The 27,070-nt window shown below is 33.1% G+C and overlaps 2 protein-coding genes across 4 annotated transcripts; both read left to right on the top strand.

Moving 5' to 3' along the window:
• The first annotated feature begins 3,493 nt into the window (after nucleotides 1-3,493).
• LOC122306740 lies at nucleotides 3,494-6,146 on the top strand. 2 transcript variants are annotated; one of them, XM_043119251.1, is made up of 5 exons: nucleotides 3,496-3,778; nucleotides 4,001-4,892; nucleotides 5,042-5,095; nucleotides 5,220-5,404; nucleotides 5,839-6,146. In XM_043119251.1, exons 2-5 carry the CDS (start codon nucleotides 4,121-4,123, stop codon nucleotides 5,926-5,928), a joined length of 1,101 nt encoding a protein of 366 aa, XP_042975185.1. In that variant the 5' UTR covers nucleotides 3,496-3,778; nucleotides 4,001-4,120; the 3' UTR covers nucleotides 5,929-6,146. The 2 variants fall into 2 exon arrangements, with proteins under 2 accessions (XP_042975186.1, XP_042975185.1); XM_043119252.1 differs by lacking the exon at nucleotides 5,042-5,095 and having other exon boundaries at nucleotides 3,494-3,778.
• Nucleotides 6,147-24,422: 18,276 nt separating this feature from the next.
• On the top strand, nucleotides 24,423-26,265 carry LOC122307747 (ethylene-responsive transcription factor RAP2-4-like). Of its 2 annotated transcripts, none has more exons than XM_043120822.1 (2): nucleotides 24,423-25,925; nucleotides 25,957-26,265. In XM_043120822.1, the coding sequence occupies exons 1-2, from the start codon at nucleotides 24,897-24,899 to the stop codon at nucleotides 25,975-25,977; spliced, it is 1,050 nt and encodes a 349-aa protein (XP_042976756.1). In that variant the 5' UTR covers nucleotides 24,423-24,896; the 3' UTR covers nucleotides 25,978-26,265. The 2 variants fall into 2 exon arrangements, with proteins under 2 accessions (XP_042976756.1, XP_042976757.1); XM_043120823.1 differs by having other exon boundaries at nucleotides 24,423-24,717; nucleotides 24,877-26,265.
• The last annotated feature ends 805 nt before the right edge of the window (nucleotides 26,266-27,070 follow it).

Below are 27,070 nucleotides of genomic sequence, written 5' to 3' on the forward strand. Positions count from 1 at the left end.
GGGAGCACCAATGGAGGTCTAACAAAGATTAACAAAAAAAACTTGAGGGTTGCTCGCAGGTTTTGAAGCAGTGGAGTTACAAAAAGGAATTAAAGTCTTGAGCTAGTATAAAGCATAAAAGAAAATCACTTCAAGCATTACAACAATATATTATAGTTGAATTAGTGCAGCAACTAAGAGGTTTACAACAAGAAATAGATGACCACCTAGAAAGAGAACATGTGAAATGGAAACAAAGAACAAAAGAGAACTGGCTACATAAAGGGGATAGAAACACAAGATTCTATCACCTATGTGCAACTCAGAAAGGGAAGAGGAATAACATATCCAAAATCATTGATGACACTGGAAGAACCCTTTCATATCCCAAGTAGATTGGGGATGCTTCTACTAAAATTTTCAAATGGTTTTTTGCAACCTCTAATCCTAGACATATGGAAGACTCTCTAAAGACAGTCACAATAAAGGTTACTCAGCAAATGAATGAAGATCTCTTGGCACCTTTTAGAAAAGAAGAGATTGATGAGGCTTTCTTTCAAATGGGACCACATAAAGCACTTGGTCCAGATGTGTATGGGGCTTGCTTTTATAAAAAATAATGGTCTATGGTGGGGGATGAGGTAAGTGAGGCCATCCTTGCTTTTTAAAATTTTGATCAAGACATGGAGGATATCGATTTCACCTATTTAGTGTTGATTCCAAAATGTAGTAGTCCAGTAAACATTACTGACTATAGACCTATTAGTCTATATAATGTTCTCTATACGATCATCACTAAATTGATGGTCAACAAGCTCAAGCATATCCTCCCTTCTATAATTTCTCAAAACCAATATGCCTTTGTTCTTGGAAGGCTAATATCTGACAATATATTGGCTGCCTATGAAATTTTGCATACTATGAGAACTAAGATGAAGGGACAAAAGGGCTACATGGCATTGAAATTGGATATGAGCAAGGCCTATGATAGGATTGAGTGGAAATTTCTGAAAGAGGCTATGCTAAATGGGGTTTGATGCTAGATGGAGTGACCTTATTTTGAGGTGTATCATTTCCTCTTCTTTTTCAGTTTTATTAAATAGAGTCCCTCAATAATGTTTTAAACCAACTAGGGGACTTAGACAAGGATGTCATTTGTCTCTTTTCTTGTTTATCATATGTGCTAAGGTGCTGATAGAACAGCTAAAGGAAGCATAACAGAAAGGCAAAATCACAGGGGTTACAATTGCTGGGGTCAGATTAAGATGAGTCACTTACTGATGATAGTTTGTTATTTTGTAGAGAAAATATGCAAGAGTGGGTCAATTTAAATTAGATCCTACATTGCTATGAGCAGGCCTCAGGACAAAGACTCAACAAGGAAAATACCTCCTTATATTTCAGCAGCAACACAAATCAAGAAACAAAAAATCACATACTGCAAGTTGTTGGTCTGAGAGCCTCATCAAACATGGAGAAATATTTGGGGTTGCCGTTTGTTATAGGAAGATCAAAATCCATAGCTTTTCGAGGAATAGTTGAGAAAGTGAGTAAGATAATTGAGAATTGGAAGGTCATATTTTTCTCACAAGTTAGTAAGAATATCATAATTGGAAGGTCATATTTCTCTCACAAGCTGGTAAGAATATCATAATCAAGGTTGTTGTCTAGGTCATCCCTACATACAGTATAAGTGTGTTCCTACTTCCAAAAATTTTATGCAATAAGCTGAACTCACTTATATCTAATTTCTGGTGGGGTATACAGGACAATGCTGCAAAAATTCACTGGAAAACTAGGAAAGTTTGAGCCAAAGCAAAATAGTTGGAGGGCTTGGTTTCAAAGATTTAGTGACCTTCAATTCTACTCTACTGGTCAAATAGGTCTGGAGAATTCTCATGAACCTTACAACCTTAGTAGCTAGAATTCTCAAGGTTGTCTACTTCCCACATAATTCTATTATGCATGCAAAAATTAGTTTTAGACATTCTTATACATGGAAAAGCATCAGTTTATCTATCAACATAATTAGAGAGGGTATGATTTGGAGAGTTGGCAATGGAGAAGAGGTTAGGATATGACAACACAATTAGATTCCAAGCAATGAATCTAGTACCATACTATCTCCTATGAAGATCCTAGGACCAAATGCCAAGGTAGCTGAGCTAATTGATCCTGATACCAGGTGGTGGAATGTTCAGATGCTTAGAGACATATTCTGGAAAGAAGAGATGAGGCAAATTTTAAAGATGCCTGTAGCACAGACCAGATCTAAAGATAGATTGACACAAAAGCATACTACTAATGGGTGTTTCTCAATCAAGAGTGCCTATCACCTATCCAAGTAGAGACAAGATCAGAAAAAAATGAGAAACTTCAATAGAGGGAGAGCATAATGAATTATGGAAGCAATTATGGCAAATGCAAACTACAAATACTGTCAAAATGTTTATTTGGCATGCATGTCATGATGTTTTACCCACTAAAAAAAATTTATGCAATAGGAAAATTGTAAATGACTATTTATGTCCAATCTGTGAACAAGTTGAAGAAACTCCAGGTCATATCCTTTTGACTTGTCCATCTACACAGGATGCATGGATGTTAGGAAGTAAAAAATTTTAAAAAGCTGCAATCACATAAGAAGGGTTTGGAGCCATTCTCATGCAAATGCTTTAGAGAATAGGAGCAACAGAAATATACTTGTTTGTAGAAATAGCCAAATTTTTGTGGACAAGAAGGAACAAAATGTTATTTGAAGATAGTTTTCTACACCCTTCAATTTTAATGAATAGAGCTACATAGGCACATCAGGACTTTCAACAGGTGCACAACAAGCAACTCAATTCTAGACCTTATGACAATCAACTGTACTCTACTCAGTGAGAACCTCTTGGTGTAAATTGGATTAAAATCAATTGGGATGTAGCAGTAAGAGAAAGAGGCAACAGAATCGGAGTTGGAGTGGTAGTTAGAGACTGTGAGGTGATTTATTGGTTTCATTTATGCAACCATTATAGTCTTGCTCACAATCTACAATGGCAGAAGCTAAAAGTTTAATATCAGCTGCAAATTTGTGTAAAGAGCTTAATTTGCAAAATATAGTATTTGAAGGGGACTCAATTCGGGTTGTGAAGGCAGTAAAACAACATAAACAGCAAAATGGTACATTTGGATGCCTTGTGGAGGATGTTTACACTATCTTGGCTGATATAAGTTGGGAGATTAACCATGTAAAGAGGAATGCAAATCAAGTAACTCACCAGTTAGCACAGCAAGCACTCCACCAGAGTTATGAGATTATTGAGACTGATCTCATCAATCCATGTATAATAGCTAAAGTCGTGGCTGAATGCCATAGACAAGGTTTCTGGTCTAATGTAATGGCTGTAGGCCAATGTAATGTAATGGATGTAGGCCATAACAACATAATAGCTGTAGGCCATAGTAATGTTTGATGCAATGAAGGTTTCAAGTTTAAAAGAAAAAATTATGGTACTTTATTATTATTAAATTAATAATCTTTATTGCAGAGACCCGTTGCCCGTGTCTAGTCCCAAAATTCTGCGTTCAAACTTAGAACGCGGGCCTTCAGAGTTCGAAAATGTTTCCCCCGCCTCCGCCTCGGGCCCTAAACAGTAAACGAAACAGCAATCGCGCTCTCGCTCAAGTCCGATGTAGTGTTTGCGAGTGACCTAAAACCGCATATTCCTTCTCGGTTTCAGTTCCACTTCACTCTCAAAGCCCCGAACGAGCAACTCTTGTTTTTTTTAAATCAAATCTCGTCAATCTATACAAGGTCGGTATCGCTCCCATCCCTCCTCATTTTTCTTTTTATTCGTGAGTTATGGTAGTCGATGTTTCCACATTTTAATCATGCCCTTGTACTCACTATCTTTTAGATTTTACTCACCTTCACCGTGTTTTCCCTACAGTTGATTGGAACATTTTGTGCTTACGATCTGATACTGTTGAAATTGAATTCTGATAATTTTTTCTGGTTTGTGCTTTTGTTGTGTAGTGAATTCTCTGTTCTTGAATTTTGGGCTAGAGTTTGAATTTATTTGATTTTTTGTCCAATGGAAAAGTGGGTTTTTGTCGTATAGAGCTTACGATCTGTTACCTGCAAGTGAGTTTCAAGATGAGAGGAGATAACTTTGCAGATGGGTTTGGTAAAACCCGTCCGGCTCTAGCCGATGTGACTAATAGGAAAAGGGCGTTTTCTTCGGTTATGGGTGATCTGGGGCTTAAATCTGTAGATGGGTATGGTAAAAAAGTGGATGGTGAAGATGGGAATTCACAGTTCGCAAAGAAAGTTTGTCTAGGAGTTGAGAATTTAATCAAAGAGAAATGTGAAACAGTGCTTGCAGTAGATAGTGAAAAAGATACGCGTCACACTCATAGTGAAGTTGGTATCTCACGGGAGAATGTTGCATCTGCTAGCGCAGCATTACCCGATGAATGTAAGACATCAGGGTTGTTTGATGGCAGTGTGCATACTGTGAAAGACGACGCAGTACTGCAAAGTGTTGTGGAAGCTGGTGATGCATCGAGGGATAGTTGTGCATCTAGCATTTTGCTACCCGCATGCTCTGGATCATGCAAGAAGGATCATTGTGGGGCTGGAGGGAAGTGTGAAGATGGGGAAGGACACAGTTCTGGTGTTATTCAAAGCAAAATGGCGAGTGAAGGATTTGTCACGCGTGTTGGCAAGGAAAACGAGAATGATATTGGTGTTGGTAAATTGGCCTTAAACAAGTACGGGTCTACTGAGTGGCCAAGATTGTCCAAGTCACAGAGTTCAAAATTCCCTGACTTGGAGAGATGCACAGGAGTTAAGGGTGATGTGTGTGCTAATTTAAACGCTGGTGCCAACATTCCCAAAGGCTGCTCTTGTTCATTTTGCTTGAAAGGTAACCACCCAACAGGGAAACTTATTTTTATTGGCCTATAAGTTTTGAGATTTGTTTCCACTTGCTTGATTGTTCTGATTATGAAATATAATTCCTTACATCATTTATCGTACTAAAATGGTTATGCCATTTTGCAATTTGATAATCAGCCGGTTATATTTGGTTGGATCTCCATTACCAGGATGTCAAGGGTCGAATAGCTGGTATGTTTGTCCATGGCAGCTGATCGGCTACTGTCTCTCAAAATTTATTCTAGTTTGTATTTTTTTTCTTTTTACAAATATTATTTTGTTTCCTTTATTGGTATTGCTTATATCTTTCCACTAGTATTGAAGAAGACTCAGAAAGAAACAAGCATCTTGGCTCAACAAAGTTGCAGGGGAAAGGATATTAACGTTGATGGCCAAGGAAACAGCAACAAATTATCAAAATTAGAATCTGATTTAACAGGTCACTGGAGGTCACTATTTCTACATATGGGGGATATGCTTGTCCTTGAAAGGAACCATCTTGTGAGTGCAACTTATGTTTCTAACAGCTTCAGTTAAAATCTCTATATGAAACCATTTTCTAATATAGTTAAATTTGTATATTTTTCAAAAACCACTTTCATTCGAGAGACTTCATGGCTTTGGTTTGATTTATATGAATTATGTAAAAAAAGGATTAATCTCCTGACTAAAGAATGAAAGTGAAAAGATCTAGAGGACTCATGTTATCATAAGAATTTATGAATCCACTTCCTGGCTATAAAGCTTTAGTCGAAACCAGCGGTGACTTTTGTAACTTTGTGAGTTAATGCTCAAACCAATGCCTTTCTACCAGCATTGATGTTTCCTTGTAATTGGCCAATGTCTCAAGATCATCCTTTATACATGAAATGAAAGTTCTTTTTTCTTTCGTTTCCAAACCCTAGTGTGTTGAATATGCTGACTTTTCTTGACAGCAATCCAACTTTGTCGCACTAAAAGATTTGAGAGAAAACTGCAAGACCGATCTGGACATGCACAATGGAATGGCTACAGAGAAACATTAGCATCCTGGTGATTGTAAGAATGAGTACTTTATCTGGTAATATGCAGAAGCATGTGCCCACATGTGAGCCTAGGTGGTTTGCAGAACCTCTAGTTCTTACCATTCTTTTGGAATCTGTAAAATTTCCATTAAACATGTTGAATAGTATTGTTTCCGTTGGTATCATGCATGAAAAACCATTTTCCTGCATAGGAGAATGACAATTTTGCTTTTCCTCTACCTTGAAGTTGAACCATGTTTTTTGGCAGTGCTATCTACCTCTTTAATTTGTTCAGCATCTTCACTTGGTTGAACTATGGCCAGAATCATGTTAATTTTACCAGCTTAGCAATTGTGAGAATGTTTTAATTATTGTTTTTATTTTCCCTTTGCCATGATTAAGCTTGTGAGCCATTAAAGAACCTTTTTTTACTTTATTGACATTTATTTTTACGGTCAAATTACTTTTGTGTTGGTTATTGTGCTAGTAAATGAGTGGTGGTGAGAACTGTCAGTAAGAAGACCAAAAACGATTCTATAAAAACCAATTTGCTATACCCTTTGAAGTTGGATTGAGCGTTTGGTTTCACTGGAAATGAAATTTTAAATAACATTTGTTGAAGTGTGACATAGGTTCAAAGGCAAACAAGAGTAATTAAACCGACCACTGTCAGAGTAGGGGTACAATTAGTCTTGGTACTGAAGGTAAAAGTTCAAATTCTAGAGCGGGGTTTTGGAACGGTTTTGGTGTTTGTAGTAAACTTGTACTTCTATAGTCTGTCGTAGGAATGGTAATACTTGATATGATTGATCTGTTCAGTTAGGGTTTTGGTTCAAGTGATTCTGATTATAAAAATCTTAGAGCATCTATCTAACGACAAGGGAGGTCGGTAAACTGTTTGGAAATTACCATAATATGGACCAGTTTGTTTGAACTACTCTGATTAGTTAGGTGAGGTATACTTGGTTCTTCAGAATGTATATCCTGTTAAAACATAGATTAACTTCCTGAGCAGAGAAAGATAGTTCATGTCTATTCTTAAAGTGGAAGTGAGAATGCTTGTTGCACATTTATAATGCTTCCTGACCCGTGTGATATCTGCTGCCAAACATGGTTATGAAGCCCTTTGATATCATTATAAAGAACAAGAACTTCTCTTTCTCAAACAATGCAAGTCCTCATTTACCACCTATACTCTTACAGGTATCACAACTGAGCCCTGCTTGGTGTATGTTTGCTGCAATATAACCTTGAGCTCTATGGAAAACTGTAGTAGATTCAAAATAAGGTGGTGCTTGGGGTGAGTAGTATTTGAGTTGTGGAAAACCTTGGAATAGGATCGGCCGTTTTCACTACACACCTGTAGTGCGTCTTGGGTGATGGAAAAATATCAGAAAGAGGATGGGTGGTTTTCACTAGTTGGACGGTCTTTACCAGACACGCTAGACTTGTGATAGGCGATGGCACTAGAATCAAGTTTTGGCATGACCCTAAATTAATCGTTGACTTTAGACCTTTCATTTAACTCCAACTCAGGCGCTAATAGATTTATAGAATAATTCAGATCAGTTGAAGTCATCTCAACATTTAAATACATCCTAAATGAATATATTGGGAGGGATGCTATAGGTTGAATCGATCTTCCGTTGCTGTTAATTATGCAATTACGAGTTTATCAACTCGATCTTCCGTTGTCTTTTCTGCATTTGATTTTTTTTTTTTTTAGTCAACTTAAAACATCATATCCTAAACCCACAACTACCCTTATTGGCTGAAGTCTTGTCACTATTGTTCGATAATTGCTTTGCCGTTACTCTCAGGAATTTATTCCTTTTTTTTTTTTTCCTTCTTTTCTTCCGCGAAAAGGGCTAAATTACAATAACAACATATAATATTTAATTTAAAATGTTATCATATTCGAATTGCCAGCATGGTAATTGGCATGAGACAAACTGCAATTGCGTTGTTTTTTTTTTTTCCTAATTAATATAAATTATGATTATATAATTTAAAAATTAATTATTTGAAATATCTAATAATTTTAAGGATTACAATATCTAGTAACATTATCTTATGTATGTACTTTTTTTTTTGTGAAAAAATAGGTTGGCTTGGATTAAGAGATGAGATGAGATAATTTTAGATAAAAGATAAAGTTAAATATAATATTGTTAGAATATTATTTTTTAATATTATTATTATTTTAAAATTTAAAAAAATAAATAATTTATTATATTAAAAATTTAAAAAAATTATAAAGATGAGATGAAAAGTATTCCGAATATAGACCGGCCTAAATCATTTCAGCATGAATGTAATGATGAAGTCCACTTTTTTCAGGCAGCTAATATTCTCGAATCTTCTTCGTTGTTGATAATTATTCAAATACTTTCAGCCATTAGGTTGGTGCTCAGAGTTGACAAATGGTGAAGTCAACTTATTAAACAATTGAATCAATTTTTTATAAAGTTAATGGGAATTATTGGAGCTGAGAAAATGGTTGAGTGAATCATTGAATTAAGCATTATGATATGGGTGTCTATCCAATAATGCATTTGACTAAATTCTCCTAAAGCATACCTCAACAATATTTTGTTTTCTTCTCACTTAATAACAACACTAGTATTGGGGATTAGGATTAGGATTAGGATTAGGATGGCCTGCATTGCCTGTATCATTTATATGCTTAATTGGCAAACCACCCATCTTATCTCTATAGTTTGATGGAAAACGCATCTAATTTTATATCATTATATGTTAAATGGATAATGATCTTATGTTACTTGTTGTCATCTATATATATATATATATTATTTATTTATGTATGGGATAGCCATATAATTCATTTGCTATATCTTCTCGAAATTAAAATCTCGTTTGATTACACAATTTAAATGAGATGAAATGAAATATTTTGTTAAAAATTAAATAAAATATTATTATAATATAATTTTTTAATATTAATTTATTTTAAAATTTTAAAAATTTGAATTATTTATTATATTTTATGTTAAAATCTGAAAAAATTATAATAATTAAATGAGATAAAATAATTTAATATTTAATATCCAAAAGGGCCTAAGTTTTAGTAAAATATTAGAATATTCCAGCATGCATCTTCTCTAATGGATAGCCTGGCCCGTTTATAGAACGAACGTGGGGTGCATTATACAAACCTAGGCTACTCCTCCCATTCTTTATGAGTCATGCCAATTAGAACGATATATCTCGTTGTTTTCCCGTTTGACCTCCTTTAATTATTGAATTATTTGTCTCCTTTTCAAAATAGTTATCATGATCATGCTTTTAATTATACTTATATATATATATATATGATATTAATTATATATTAACAACTCTACACATGACATGATTCTAGCTAGCATGAATTGGTTTCGTTATCTTCCCTTTAAAACTTTCTCATTTTTCTTAATTAACAAATTATTTATCTAATTCATCAGAAAAAGCTGGGAATCTTTTTAAGATCAAATTGTATACATAGTCATTTTTTCTAATTCTTTGCAAAGAATTTAAAAATAAAGGGATGTTACTCATCATCCTATACTACATATTGTATATATTTTAATATTATTTTTATTTTATTTTATTTTATTTTATTCTTGTTAAACTAATTAAATTATTTTACTTATTATTTATATATCACATATTTGTTATATGAAAAATAAAAAAATAAATTAAAATAAGTGTGATGTGTATCTCATGTGGTGTGTGAACATAATAAGTAGAATTATTGAAATATATATATATATATTCCTAATCTTATAATAAATGTTATCAATGTGTATATATTGACGTGCTGTGTAATTGATGAACGATGAAAAAAATAAGAAAATATTTTGTCGAGAATCAGATATTAATTTATTATTTAAGTAGTTTTATTAGAAAATATGTCTATTACTATGAACAGTGGAGAAAACAAATAAACAAGGCTTATATACGTACATGAACATGATCGTGAATAACACGCAAATCAAAACTAACGTGATTTAGTGTTTTGGATCAAATTAGGTTGACTTGATCTCTATGATTAGAATATTAAGATGGCCCAATACAATGATTCGACACTGATTGTCGCTAGCTACAATAGAGATTTAAAGAAAAACATTTTAGTAAAAAAAAAATTATATAAAAATAAATTTATAAATTGATGTGATTGATTATAAATATAATTTTAATAAATTTTATAAAATTATATCAATTTATTAATTTATTTTATATAATATCTAATTTGTATATGTAGCTTTAAAACATGGAGATTAACAAACCGTTTGGAATCTTAAAATCATGTGAGCGAGGGGTTAAACTCAAAGCTAATCACATGAGAAAGCCACGTGATGTGTCCGCTAGCTAGCTCAGTACCATTACTCCACATGTGCATGGGGGCCGGGGGATGGGGTTGTTGGCATGTTGCTGCTCTGATTTGTCTTAGGAATCTAACGTACTCCTCACTTAAGTCTTCTGTCTATGTGCCCCAGCTTGATTACACGTTAAGTGGAGGGCGAGGACGAGCTTCGCACTTTTGCCAAAATCAAAGAGCAGACATGTTTTTGGGAAACAAACAAAACAGGTGAAGACTTTCTACTCCTTTGATGCAGAAAAACCTTAAATTAACAGAAATCATGTTTACGTCTATCAAAGCTATAATTCCTGTATACAGTAATGCGTTCACATGATCATGTTGAGGGTCTTGGCATCTTCCTATGCAATTCTCGAATAGTGGTTAACTTTTGTCATGCATGCATGCACTGTACGAAAGAAATTATTAACATTCTCAGATTTCTTTCTACCGCCTCGATAACCTATGTATTTTACATATTTCCAAATATTAACGGCAATTGGTTTGATTTTTGAATAATAATAATAGGGTTTATCTATTTATTATTTTTTTATATTTAATTTTTTTAATTTTTAATTTAGTTTAATGATTTAGAAAGTGAGTTTTAGTAAAGTCATATATTTTTTTAATTTTTTCTTAATGATTAAAGATGTTAAAAAATATTTAAAAAAATTAAAAAAAAAAATTGAAATGAACTTGAATAGTAGGATTAACATTCCTACCTACTCAGATTCAAAGTTTATTGTTCATGATAATTCCATCGTAAGTACTTAAACGGTTCGTTCAAATCCCATACTTGTATTTGGAATTGTCTAGCTATGATATTATCTATAACGACTTCAAAGATATAAAGAGATTTTTTAAATAGTGAGATGAGATGAGATAGATTTAAATAAAAGTTAAATAAAATATTATTATGATATTATTTTTTAATATTATTATTGTTTTAAGATTTAAAAAAGTTGAATTATTTATTATATTTTTTTGTGAAAATTTAGAAAAATTATAATGGGAATATGAGATGAAACGAGATAGGCTGAAAGTATTTCTCAATCTAAATGACCTCTAAGCCATAATATCTATATTAATCTAAAGTGAGCAGTAAATATAAAATTATAATTTCTTGATGTCACAATAATTAAGACAATAACTTTGGCCTTAAGTTTGTTTATTTTTCTAAAATTGTTTTTTTTAATAGGTATTGTTGTCTAGATAACTAATACAAGAGAGGGGTGAATTGAGTTGTATTAAAAAAAATAACAATTATAAATCAAATATATAATATAAAATATAAACAAAATATGAAATAGCAATAAATATAAAAAGTAAGGGTAAGAGAGAAGCAAACTCAGTATATTAACGAGGTTCGGCCCCACTGCCTACGTCCTCGCCTCAAGCTACCCCTTGAGAATTCCCAAATTCACTATTCAACCTCCTTCAGGTAGAGATAGAAACTTATTACACCTTTGAACAACACCGCTACAAAGGATCCGTGTAGAACACCCTCTACACTTGCAATCACCTTACACGTGGTGATTCAACTATTCTCCGTGTAGAACATTTTCTATACGCACAATGGTTATACACACCATTTTCTGATACAAGAGCTGATAGTGGGTAGGTTATCAGAAAACACTCATCAATGAGTGAAATAAAAATAATACAGCGCAAACTATATCTCTAAAAATGAACAAGGATTAGAGCTTAATGCTTAGAGAAGAGAGAATGAAAGTTTTGAATGAATGTTGTATGCTCTGGATGTTGTTAATGTGAAGCTCTCAAATGATCTATTTATAGGCATATAAAATTTCATATTCAAATTAAAAAAGATTCACGTGTCAAAGACAATATCATTCATTTTTTTCAAAAAATTCAAATAAAAGGTTCTTCTTTTTCAATTGTCAAAGACAACATCATTCATTTTTCAAAAATTTCAAACCTAATCTTTTATTTTTGGCATATGACAAAAAGGACACACTTTACTTTTAAAAAAAAATTCAAACTTAATCTTTTACTTTTGGTATATGACAAAAGGAGCACACTTTACTTTTCAAAAAATTCAAACCTAATCTTTTACTTTTTGCATATGACAAAAGGAGCACACTTTACTTTTCAAATATTTTAAACAAAATCATCTACCCTTTGCATAAGTCAAAAAAAGCATCAATCACTTTTGAAAATATTCAAATAAAACATGCATATGTGAAAGATGACAATCAATCATATTTAATATTTTCAAAGTTCAACCCTTTAATCAAAGTATGCACATGTGAAAGATGACAATCAATCATCTTTCAAAAATTTCAAATTTAATTTTCAAAATATTCATGCACATGTGGAAAATTTATTTTAATACTTTATGATAAAATATTAATTTTGAGCCTTAATTCTAATTTCGAATTTTTAAGAGATTTACAATATTACTCTATCACTTTAATGTGAACTTGTTCTCTTCTTGCTCATACTTGTTTCCTTGATATGCTTGACTCCATTGTGTAGACAATTTGAACTTGAGACTCCTTTATTCTTTGAATGTATTTGTTATCATCAAAATCCATGTGTAGATATATAATTACACAAAATTTAAAATCTTAAATTCAACAGGTATATTCTCAAATCAAATATGACATCATAAAAAAATTTAAATTTCAGCAAAGTATGAGTATTGGTCTATATCTATTTACTCTCTATATAATAATAAAATATTCTTAATTTAATAATTTTTTAATTTTTATTTTTATCACATTTTATAGTTCTACTAATTAAAATATTAATAATAATTATATTTTAATTAAATTAATAATTAATATTATATATTGAGTGTCTTAAGTATTTTATTAATTAAATTTATTTAAATTTAAATTTTATAATGAGAATGCTCTAAAACGTTTATGTTCTAAAGAGTAAAGTAATTTTAATTTTTTTATTTAAAAAAAAAAGCTGAAAAAAATTAAAAGAAAATGAGTACTTTGTTAGAACAAAAAGAATATGAAAAATAAACGTCAATTCATATACTCTGCAGGGCTATTAAAAAACTTTTGGTAAAACTAGATCTTTCATTAAATTTTATAATGAAGCTACAAGTTAAATGATCAATGGTCTTTTGGTAAAATAGAATTCATTATTAAATTTTATAAAGAAATAACATGTGTCAAGAATTTAAAGAGCCTTTTAATAAAATAGAATTTAATGGACTTAATAGAAAAATAATAAATGTTATTATTTATAATAGATAGTTACTTAGAATAGATATCATGGAGTTGAATTGGAAAAAATGGATCATTTCACATGTATTTAAGGATTCGAAACCTGGATCCATGAGACAATTTCATGATCTGATGTCATGTCAAAAAGAAAGAAGACAAAAAAACAAAATATATGAAACGATGGCAGATGGTAATTTTTAAACCGCAAATAGAAACAATGGTGGATTTTGACGTGGAGGAGATGAATCCAAATCTTAAGTCAAGAGAGGTTGTCACGACCACGTCAGCTGGTCACAACCAGAGAAGACTAGGAGCATAGACATTAGATGATGTACCAGCACGGTAGCACCAGACCTTGAGAGAGACAGAGGGATAGATATGACAGAGTAGGCCGTAAGCACTAGGCCAGGTGCTTTGCGTGACCTGGAAGTGATATCCACGTAGAAAACTACGTGTCATCGACTCAATGTAGGCCACCCACCTACCCTTAAAATTAAAGGTCCATGTCCCACATCCGAGAAAATTTCAGTACCCTTTCGCTTACTTCTTACGCAACTTCGAAGGCACGACTTTGATTACATGCATTCCCTGGTTTCTCTACGTTTTTCACTTCAAATTTGACTGACCATGGTTAGCTTAGCCCTCTCTTGCTTGCCATCTTCAAAGTTCAAATTCAGTAAATGAAAATAATTATTGCACAAGTTGTTCGGATGGCTTCTATTAATTTAAATTTGACTGGATTTATATATATATATATTATATAAATTGTATTTAATAATTAAAATAATATAAAATCCAAACCGACTTGTACATATTTATTTAATTCTATATTATTGTTGTAATTTCTAGCGAAGATTGTAACACATTTTACTAACATTTAACTAGAATAAAAATCTCGGGGTGGATGTCTCCGATGTTTAAATTAGAGAGGAATAAACTTCTTCTTATGATAAAATCCAAAATAGTGGGAGCCCCCTAAAACACTTAGAGCAGTCATCGAAATATCTAAATCTAAAATTAAAATTGCTTTTTACCTATTGTATCGGATTATGCAATAACAAATTTTGTAGCTTTTAATTATAGTAATTGGAAAGAAAATATCAAATTTGATTACAACTATACAATCATCAAATTCTTATTTTATTAATTTATTGTAACTCTCATTCTCTCTTCTCCCTCTTGCATAAATATATCCCATTAGCTTTAATTCTATTTTGCACCAAACCCAATAACTTTAATTCATGAGTTAAATTAATTAAATAATTAAAAAATTAAATTCATGATAAAATTAAATATTCAAATTAAATATTTTTTTAAGTTAATGTTATTTTATTACTATATAATAAACAAATAAATAATTCAATGTAGAGATTTGATGTAAATAAAATAGTCAAAGTTGAATTCATATCATATTATTTTATTATTATATAATAAAAAAATAACTATTCCAATATAGAAATTTATGTGAATAAAATAGTCAATATTTAAATTCACCTTACATTTACTAAAAGTGTCATTTATATATACATAATCCAATAACAATGCTTTTAAAGCTCAGTATGAAACGATCATTTCGGAAACACAATTCTAGAGATGACAATCGGTAACATTCATTTCAAAACACGACCTTATCTCCATGAATCCTAATCGTGATGGATTCGATCGATTGTGGTTCCGATTGAGTGTGACTCTTGGGCTTTATCCTCAGCACCATATGGTGCATTTTGTCAAGTTTTATTCATTAGTCTACTTACTTCATGTGGATCCCTCATTACCATGTATTTGGCCGCCTTCCTCGCTTGCTATGAAGAGTCTCCTCATGACTCACTTACACTTCTTGATCTGCGCCTACAACATGTATGGAAGTAATATTTGAGTCTCCACAATTTTAGTTAAGAGATAAGGTTAAGAAGAGATAAGAAAAAGGGATTCAGACTCCTAAGAAGGAAATGGCTCCCACTTCTAGCAGGATATGGACTCACACTCCTAAAAGGAAAAGACTTCACAAAGCTAATCAGACTCCTATTATTCTAAGGAAATAACTTCTATAAATAGCCTACAAGAGGTGATAAATTCTGAACTCAACTTGATTTACATACACTCTTACTCTCATATTATATTTCTGATTTTGGCATCAGAGATTCCACAGGGCAACCAGTGCCGCCTTTTCATTTGTTGCAGGTAATTCGTGTGGTAGGTGGCGGTGAAACAGGTCCTTAACAGTGGCGCCGTTTGTGGGATATATATTTCCTGCAACCAGCGTGCTTTTCACATGCCTACTACTATACAATCACAAGCAACTAGAGACCGAGAAGCGAACGCAATAGAGATGGAGGCGAGGTGGGTAGATATGGAAGAAAAACTGAAGAAGGCGATAGATTTAGTAAAGCAACTACAGAAAGAAAATGAGGAGTTAAGGCGACAACATGTTGCTACCCCGCCAGTCAATGGACAAACGAAAGAGGATGTCGATACTGAGGAGCTGGAAAAGAAGAAACTGCACAACGAGCTAAAAAGTCTTGTTGGCAAATATGAAGAGTTGGCGAGGAAGATGGGAGGATCTTCCTTGGTAGAATAGCTGCTGAACCATACAGACCTCCCCTATAGTGACGAAATTATGGCAGTGGCCCTCCCACCTAAATTCAAGGTTCCCTAGATTGATGTGTACGATGGGTCCAAAGACCCAGTGGAACACTTGGAAAACTTCAAGGCGCATATCACACTCCACGGCTTCCCTGGAGAAATCGCATGCCGAGCTTTTCCCTTGACCTTAAAGGGAACGGCAAGAGGGTGGTTTAGAACTCTCCAACCAGGATCAATCAACAATTTCGAGGAATTGGCCAAACAGTTCTTAACACAATGCCAAGTAGAAGGTGACGGCGCCCATTGGCATACGTTTTAATGGTTAAGCAGAGGGAAGACGAGAATTTGAAAGCCTACCTGGCCCGTTTCAATAAGGAGCGCTTACCAACGAATGACCAAGATGAGAAGATCACTTTGTCCGCCCTCTTATAAGGGGTATGGCCACGCAGTCCTTTCATGGCAGAGTTGGCCCGGAAAACTCCTTCCACTGTTAGAGAGTTCATGGACAGAACGGATGATTTTGTCAATGCGGAAGATACTCTGTAGGCTTTGGTGGACCCTTGTAAAAAAGATACTTAGGTTGAGCAGAGAAACATGAAGGCTGATAAGAAGGGTAATCCTAGTAGGCGAGAAAGAGCGAAAGAAGGGCAATCAGATCGCGACCTCAGATTGGTGTACAATAATCTAGACGTACAGGAAGGAGAGAGAGAAAAGGAAAGCCAGCGCCCTATCAAAACAGACGGTTGGTACTGCAAGTACCACAAGACGGGTTTGCATTGGACAAAAAACTGCACGACCATGAAGAAAAGGGTCATTGAACTGGCAGGCACGGGAGAGTTAGAGCGAATGGTCGCAAAATGCTCAAAGCCTAAGCAATGGTATGAACGAGAACACAGCCAGCAAAGAGAGGACAACCCAGGTAGGCGGCAAGATACTCGTGGCAGTAGTAGAGACGGAGTGCTCTCAAATGATGATAGAGATAGGGCGCCCCGAGGCGAAATCAGATGAAGTTTCTTGACCGACGGTGGGACAAGAGAAACATATGGCGAGCAGCCTTCTCGCCTTGGGAATACAAAGCACTTGGAGAACCTTACCATGATAACGAAGTTTTTATTTTCTATTTGATTTATGGTTTTATTGATGAGAATTTTTTTGCAGATTTCTAGAACATCTGGCAAACATTAAAATTAACAATTCTATTTGTGTGCTGAATAAAGTGCCCCTTACAGATCAGTCTCGCTTTACCTATAGAAGCGGATGGCGGTCAAGTATTCACGACATTGCAAAAGGGAAAGGTCAGGGACCGCCCAATCATTAAACACCAATGACAAGCAATCAACCTCGCGGTGCCATGTAAAAAAGCGGGAAAGGTCAGGGACCGCCCAACCTTTAAATACCAAAGGCGAGCCTTCAACCTCGGGGTGCCATAAAAAAAGGGCGCGTAAGTTCTCAGACCACGCTGACCCTAAACACCAAATGCGAGCCTTCAACCTCGCGGTGCCATGAAAAAAAGGGCGCGTAAGTCTTCAGACCACGTCGACCCTAAACACCAAAGGCGAGCTATCAACCTTGCAGTGCCATGAAAAAAGGGCGCGTAAGTCCTTAGGCCACGCCGACCCTAAACACAAAAGGCGAGCTATCAACCTCGCGGTGCCGTAAAAAAAAGGGGGCGCGTAGGTCCTCAGACCACGCCGACCCTAAACACCAAAGGCGAGCTATCAACCTCGCAGTGCCATGAAAAAAGGGCGCGTAAGTCCTCAGGCCACGCCGACCCTAAACACAAAAGGCGAGCTATCAACCTCGCGGTGCCGTAAAAAAAGGGGGGCGCGTAGATCCTCAGACCACGCCGACCCTAAACACCAAAGGCTAGCTATCAACCTCACGGTGTCATTAAAAAAGGGCGCATAGGTCCTCAGAGCATACTGACCCTAAACACCAAAGGCGAGCTATCAACCTCGCGGCGCCATGAAAAAAGGGCGCGTAGGTCCTTAGATCACGCTGACCCTAAACACCAAAGGCGAGCTATCAACCTCGCGATACCATGAAAAAAAAAAAGGCACGTAGGTCCTCAGACCACGCTGATCCTAAATAACAAAGGTAAGTTTTAGCAGCTTTGTGGTGCCATGAAAAAAAGCGGGAAATGTCAAGGACCGCCCGACCATTAAATACTAATGGTGAGCTATCAACCTTGCAGTGCCATGTATAAAGGAAACTACTCGACACCCAAGTTAATCTTCTCACTAGGAAGCCCATCGCCACCAGAGCAAGGCTTAGGTATTTAAATCTCAACTTTGTACATTTTTATTATACTAACCAATTTTGCTTTTAGTAAACCAACGTCTCCAAGTGAGCAACAACACAAACACTTATAGGCAAGCAAGGATACAAACGCCTCTAGGCGGTCAATTATACAAATGCCTCTAGGCGAGCAACTGTACAAATGCATTCGGGCGAGCAACCATACAAACGCCTCTAGGCGAGCAAAATGACAAACGCTTCTAGGCGAGTAATGCAACCAACAACTCTGGGAAAACATCCACAGATTCAAGATTGAGCTCTATGCTCACACTCAATGCGGTCGAGTACATCTCCCGCCTATCTCTCTAAGCTGAGCCTCTCATCGCTCAGCATGAAACAAACAAAAAACCAAGGATTGGACAACAAGCTAGGGATTGAACGGGATACCAGTGGCCAAGTTTCTAAATTTATTTTGCAGATTATTGATTTGAAGATTCTCAAGACCTTCTAAGGCTTCATAGCTACCAGAACTGCTTTTTTTACAGGTTACCTCAATTTCAGTTGACTTGAAGACTCCCAAGACAACCAAAAGGTCGAGCTACCAAAGGTCGAGTCTCGTGCACGGTGCAGCCAACTGATAGCTAACCAAAAGGAAGTGAAGACACCCACGTGCACTAACTAGCATGGATCCTCAGCGGGGTAGGGAAAAACAAAAGCAAACGAATGCCCACGGGCAGATGGGGTAAGAGGTAGGTACAAAGAATGTAAAGTATTTAATTTCCTTCGTGATTATTAGCGGGGTAACTGGAAGGGATAGTTGAGTTTCCATAACTTTAGCTAAGAGATGAGGTCAAGAAGAGATAAGAAGAAGAGATTCAGACTCCTAAGAGAGAAATGACTCCCACTTCTAGCAGGATATGGACTCATACTCTTAAAAGGAAAAGACTTCACAAGGCTAATCAGACTCCTATTACTCTAAGGAAATAACCTCTATAAATAGCCTACAAGAGGTGACAAATTCTAAACTCAACTTGATTTACATATACTCTTACTCTAAGGAAACAACCAGTGCCGCCCCTTCATTTGTTGCAGATGATCCGTGTGGTAGGTGGCGATGAAACACGTCCTTAACAATGTACTTAGGCCAAACATGCATAATTTTGTATTGATTGATTTTCTTAATAAAGAATATTCCTCTACTATGAGAACAATTTAAAAGGTAAAAATATAGGAGAAAATTATGAAACTAATACAATATATTATATGAGTAAATTCTTATGAATTACAAAAACACTCAAAGTTGGTTTGTTATTGTCTGAAAATAAAGTTACGAGCATGTTTGATATAATGACCCATCTAAGAGATATTATAATTACGAACAGATGTAGGTGATACATCCTTCACACGATTGATAAGCAAGATTTAGATAATAAGAGTTTAATCTTAAACTCTTTTTACAAATTAAATATTGTCGTATCAATGGTGTGGAATGCATGTCTTCTACACATGATTACAAATAGAGCTACAAAAGTAAGTGATGTTTATATAATTAACCATGCATTTCACTAAATAAAATAGCATTTAATCTCATTTCAAAATACAAATTAGTCTTGTTTATTTTTATAAAACATCTCATTTTATCTTACATAATCATTATAATATTTTTAAATTCATATAAAATAAAATAAATAATTTGACTTTTTTAAATCTCAATATAAAAATAATATATTTTAATAATATTTTATTTAACTTTTAACTTTAATTTCAACTTATCTCATTTTTTAAAATAAACGAGGCCTTAATTTTCTATAAGATCAATTACAAGAAGAGTACTTTTACAGTCACCAAAGAAGTATCTCACATGTGTATTTTATTTTTTTATTTTTCTTTTCTATTTTTACATGTATTTTTTTAATCATTATAAAAATTTAAAAAAATGAAAAAATATAATATTATTAAAAAATATTTTCTTAATTATTAAGTAAAAAAAAAAAGCCGTCGGACCGTATCGAGACCTTCATAGATATGACATTTTTCTTAGGGAAAATGCTGGGCATCCCGCTTGGAGATCCCGTCGGAGCTTACCGCTCCTTTTTTTTTTTTCTTATTTTTTGTTCTTAATGATTAAGAAATTTTTTTAATGTTATTATAATTTTTTATATTTTTTAAAAATATTAAAAAATAATTTGAAAAAAAAACAAAAATAGAATTTTTTTTTTCTACCTAGCAGTGACTCCCCGCTAACGGTGCGTGTAGCACCGTTCTTTTCTTAAAGAAATGGTACAATAATGAATAATTTAGAAAGAGTAATGTTATATACAGTTATTTTTGTGTACTTTTTACGCACTCTACTGATATAATTAATTGGATTAATTTTTTTAATATACAACTAATCATATCATTAAAGTGTACGAAAGAGTCCACAAAAACGACTGCACATTAAATTTTTGATTTAAAAAAAAGCATAAGTCGAAGTATTTCATGCCGACACTAACCATAGTTAAGTAAGCAGAAAAGGTGGTGGGGTCATCGAAATGCGTGATGAATAAATGGCCTCTGGAGAGTCCTTTGATCCAAAGGTCGTTTTCTCTCTCCACGACTTTCTCTGCCCTTCAATTCAATTTACTGACGCCGCAATTAACGATAACTTGCCGCTCTCGTTACCTGCCGTCAGACGTCACATGGTTACTCTCCTTATAAATATTAATTTAACCACGGTCCAGTTACATAATTAACCATGGTTAATTCCTACGGCTAAAGACCTACCTTTGTAGCGAGTAATAAATAATAAGAAATTCAGCTCGAAAACATGCAGTACCGAGATAGTGGCATGACTATTAGTAATTTAAATAAAAAGAAATCAATTTTAAAAGATTATAAAAAATAATATTTTAAATTGATATAATTTTATATATTACATCATATTATAAAATTATCTTTATTATAAATTAAATTTAAAAAATTAATATAATTTGATATGGTACATCATATTATAAAATTATTTTTATTATAAAATAAATTTAAAAAATTCTATAAAATTACATCAATTTATAAGTTTATTTTTATGTTTAATTATGCTCTCATTGGTATGGATAAGCCTATTTAAATTGGATATTAAATTGAGATGAGATCAGTTAAGATGCAAGTTAAAAATTAAATAAAATATTATTAAAAGGTAAAAGCTGTGCTTATAGAAATTTTGTTTTAGTTTTTTTTTACTTCATTATTAATTAAGTATTTTTTAATAATATTGTGATTTAAAAAAAAAAATATTTAAATATTTTAAAAAAATATATAGAATGCATTAGAAGGAGTTCTCAGCAGTGGGCGTAGACCCACTTTTATTAGAATATTAATTTTTAATATTATTAATATTTTGAGACTTGAAAATAGTTGAATTGTAAATTATATTTTATATAAAACTTATGATGAGAAGATAGAAATTCAAACCGAGACTCATGCATTGTGATCATTATTTCGTAAGCTGAAGCAATAACATATGCACAACGCCATTTCTCTGCCATTAATTGTAACTGCACATTTGCTTATACCAGGAATCAGGGATGTGACAAAGAATTTAATAGTATGAATAGGGTTCATGTTAATTCGAAAAAAATATGTAATATAAGAGCACTTCAAATAGTTTATGTATTATATTCTTTAAAATATATTATCAAAATCTACTTTTTTAATTTTACATATTGACTTTTACAATATGTTATCTATCAGCTTATCTATTTTTTTATATTATTTAATAAATTGTTGGAAAAAAAATACAAGAAAGAGAAACTTTTATGGAAGACAAAGGAGAGAGAAATAATAAATTATTTATAGAAATGAACAGTAACCCCTGCATATAGAGAATTTATTGTAACTAAATGTAAAATAAAAATAGAATAGATGATCCATTGAAATAAACTTTTGGCTATATTTCTTTATATTTAAAAATATATATATATATATATATATATATATATATATATATATATATATATATAGGAGGGTCAATCATGTATAGGTGAGCGAGTAATTACCTCGTTCACCTGTCCACTAGTTGCGGGATCTACAAACTCCCTCTCTTGCATTTAGGTAAAAAAAATGTAATACTACGTATAAGCAGCGACTGTTATTTAAAAAAAAAATTATAAAGATTTTAGATTTATCTATTATTTAAAAATAAATGTAATGATTACACGTTTTAGATTGTAAATATTATTTTTTTATTTTTTATAATTAATTTGGATGGTTCAACGTAAAATAAATATCAAAGTATTCATTTAGATTATATAGTCTCGTCTCATCATTACATATTTCCTAAATCTCCATATAAAATATAATAAATAATTCAATTTTTTTAAATTTTAATACAACTTTTTCAAATTTCAAAACAATAATATTACTAAAAATAATATTTTAAACTCTCATCTCAAACTCAAATTCTCATCCATGTATTGAGAATTTTATATTATTGATCACTTCACCCCTCTTGTATTTTTATATTTATACTTATTTCCTTTTTTATTTTTACCATATTTCACTCGCAAAACTCGAAAATTTTATTTGGAACCCCTCGTCCACTATTCTTGTATTTTTATTTATTTTTAATTAAAAGAATAATTTTCAGTGCTATATATATATCTATGAAATTAATTCAGGGTGGAATCTTGGAGGGATGGTGCTGGACAAACTCAGCTTTTTCCAGAACAAACGTCCTGTCCTGTGAATCTGGATCCGAGATTTATTGGACCGTCCATTTTGTTGATGTTTGTAATTAATGTGAGTAATGAGTAGCCATAAAGAGACGATTAACAATTTCACAAAAACAAAAATATTCAAATCAAATAAGAATTTAACAATTTTAAAATAATTTATTTTTAATGAAGTGCGTTTTTTTATTACTTCTTCTTTTGACGGATTGTAGAATAACATATGTGAAAGGAAAATAAAATTTAAATCAATTAAAAAAATTACAAATTTACAATTTAAAATATTCAACTTTTTAATAGAGCTCATTATTATGAACGATTTTAAAATAAAAAGAATTCTATTAATCATTTGTACATTATATATAATTTTTTAATTTTTAATTTTTTTCTTAATAAATATGTGGTATATAGATGATGAATAGAAGAATTCAATTAATTTAAGAATAATAAAAAATAAAAAATAAAAAATATAATGTATGATATGTAGAGATGATGAATAACAAAACTCTATTAAAATAGATTCTTAAATAATTATGTTTGTATTCATTAAGAAAAATTATATTATTAAGTCGGTATATAGAATATATTTAATTAAATATTTATGTAACATAATTTATTTTAAAATATAAATTTTAAATTTTGATTTTTACAATTCAAATCTTATTATTTTAAATAATATAAATGGTATACTATACACATTTAAAAATAGAATAACTCATTCGTTAAAAGAAAATACGATCAAATATCTAGTGATTTCCAATAGTTTCATGGATGCAATAATATTCATCTCACGTGCGAAACAAAAAATAAAAGAAAAATAAAATTGTGAGTTTCTTCGACCTTTTTTATACAGGACAATGATAGGATCACCCAAAAAGGTTCGCTGTATTGTATCCATGGTGTAAATTATATTTTTTTAAATAATTTTTTAAACTCATTTAAATAACTTTAAACAAACAAAATTAAAAATTAAAAATTCATTTAAAAATAATTTCTTAATTATTAAATAAAAAATGATAGCTACTCACGTCGGTGGGATTGGGGAGAAGCGCTCTTTCCTCCCTTTTATATAAAGAATATTACTATTTATCATTTTTTTTTTATTTTCTCTATAATAAGTATGTGTTTTATGAAAAATATGTAAAATAATTTAGCTTAATAATAATAAAATAAAATAAAAAATAATTTTAAAATATGTAAATTTAGTGTCAACACGTTTCACCATTCGGCTACCGACACCTGCCAGCTACCAAGTACGCTGCGAGGATACGTGTGAAAGCCCCATTGGGTAGCCTTCATAGGATGCAGGTTTCTTGGAAGTTTGACGAGGAAAGGAATCAGAGGTTTTAGAGAGAGAGAGAGAGAGAGAGAGAGACTGAGAGAGAGAGCCCGGGCTCGAGGCTATTATATAAGCAGAGAGTCGTGACTCTATAAACGCATAGAATGTAGAAGTGAGGCCACAAAACAAAGAGTGTTTGAGAGCGATTCTCTTCTTCCTTTTGCTGCCTTCTGCAATTGCGTTAAATAATCTTCCTTCCCTCTCTCTTATATCCCACTTCTCTGAATCCCTCTCTTCTATCATCTGTTCTTTCTAGCTGTTTTTTATTTTTTTTGGGGTTTTGTTTTGTTGGGTTTTGACTGAAAGAAAAACTATCTGTGAAAACAAATCAGACCCAGAAGGGTATTTTTGAAAGCCAGATTATTCAGAATAGAGATCCAGGTTTGTCTTGCATTTTGCTTTGATAAAAACTGTAGCTTTCCTCCAATCAACTTAAGAGGGTTTGTTTTTCTATCCCTCCGTTTTGTTTTGGAGAGAATCAGGTTCATTTTCTAGAGCCTCGGGTTTCCTTATATTTTAAGTGGTGTGATTTTCCTCTAGTTTGATTTTCCTGAGAAGAGATGGCAGCAGCTATAGACATTTACAGCGGCAGCTCAACACCAAATTTCTCAGAACCTTCAGGAGAAGAGCTAATGAAAGCACTACTACCTTTTATGAACAGTGATTCACCAAGCTCTTCCTTAACCACTTCCTCTTCTTCTTGTTCTCCACCCAGTCCCTCTACTTCTCTTTCTCGGCCTTCTTCTTCTTTCACATCTTACCCCGCTTCTTCTTTCTCTACCATCTCTACTTCTCAAGGGTTCTCGAGCCATAACCAACTCGGTCTTGGGCAAACAAGCTCAATAGGGCTCAATCACCTCTCCCCCTTGCAGATTCTTCAAATCCAAGCCCAAATTCAACAGCAACAGCGACAGCAACAAATCGCTGCCCTGGCTTCAACTATGCTCCAAAACCAGAGGCTGAGCCAATGGCAGAACCAAAATCCACACGCTCAAGAGTTCCTCTGCCCTAAAGCTATACCTATGAAACGTGTTGGCACCCCTCAAAAGCCCGCAAAACTCTACCGAGGAGTAAGACAGAGACATTGGGGCAAATGGGTCGCCGAGATCAGACTCCCCAAGAACCGAACCCGCCTCTGGCTCGGCACCTTCGATACAGCCGAGGAGGCTGCTTTGGCATACGATGAGGCCGCCTTTAAACTCAGGGGAGAGTTTTCCAGGCTCAATTTCCCTCATCTCAAGCACCAAGGAGCTCATCTCTCAGGAGAATTCGGTGACTACAAGCCGCTCCATTCCTCAGTAGACGCCAAGTTACAAGCAATTTGTCAGAGCTTGGCGTCTTCGCAAAAACAGGGGAAAATGGAGGAGCCCTGTTCTGTTCCGGACGTAAAGCCAGCCATTTCAGCTCCTCTGGGTGCAAATTCGGAGGAATGTAAGCTTGATAATTGGTCACTATCGCCGGCTTTGTCGGATGAATCATCGTCCTTCATGGGATCTTCTTCACCAGAGTCCGATATTACATTCCTAGATTTCTCAGACTCGCAGGATGAGACACAGAATTTCTCTCTGGAGAAGTTTCCTTCAGTGGAGATTGACTGGGCAGCTATTTAAGTCACTGAAGATTGACTGGGCAGCTATTTAAGTCCGATCCAAAATTAAACTCTTTTCTAAGTTTGTAATGGGTATCTGTTTCTCTTTGTAATCCTAGGTTTAGGTCGGCGTCTCCATGTGCTTCTGCAATGAAATTTTTACTGTTGCAGAGGTATTGTTCAGTTTAATTAGGAGTCAGTACTTGTATTTTCAGGTGTCTCCTTCTTGGTCCTGCTGGTATTTTTTTTCCAGTCACGGCCATCAGGAATACCAAGATTATGTCTTGGTTGTAATATCTAGTTGGGGTGTAATTAAAGTTTGTCTTGTGATATTTTTATAACGTCTACTTTTTGTATTTTGTGAAAATTATGGGTAGCAGTGTAGCACGTGATTTATCAAATTTTTTTATTTTTTTTTGTTCTATTCTTTTTAAATTATTGAAATTTAAAATTCATCATTAATTCAAATATCACACATTTGATAAAAGAGAAATGATATTTGCAGTCGTGGTTGTACAAGCGGCGTATAGTTATTTTGAAAAAAATGAATTAATATGGGATCTACATGAAAAAAAAATTAACTTTTTAATCATTGATCTCTTTTTTTTTAAAGTGATTGCGCGGTGTTTGTAATTTCACGACTGTATGTAGTATTACTCTTGATAAAAAAAAAAAAAGAGTAAAGTGTGTGGAGATGATGAATATCATTTTAAGAAATGATAGATGTGGTTGTGATTGTATAAATGTTTTGTAATTATTTGAAAAAAAGTGAAAAAATATGACTCAATTTAAAAAAATTAATTTTTTATTAACTGTTCTTTTTTTTTTTCAAAACGACTAAATGACACTTGTGTATTTTTTTACGATAGCATTATTTTATAATTTTTTTTCTTTTATCTTCGCCTAAAAGTTTGGTAGGTTTGGATAGTAAGTTGAGATAAAAATTAAAAGTTGAATAAAATATTATTTTTTAAATATTGTTATGATTTTGTGATTTGAAAAAAATTGAATTATTTATTATATTTTATTTGAGAATTTGAAAAAATTGTAATAATAAGATGAGATGAAATATTTTTTTCTAATCCAAACCAAACCTAGCATGAATCAATTGGTTGATGGATTTTCAAAATTAAGTCGATGGAAAGT

The sequence above is a fragment of the Carya illinoinensis genome, chromosome 4, assembly GCF_018687715.1.
Source record: "Carya illinoinensis cultivar Pawnee chromosome 4, C.illinoinensisPawnee_v1, whole genome shotgun sequence".
In the NCBI taxonomy this organism is placed as follows: Eukaryota; Viridiplantae; Streptophyta; class Magnoliopsida; order Fagales; family Juglandaceae; genus Carya; species Carya illinoinensis.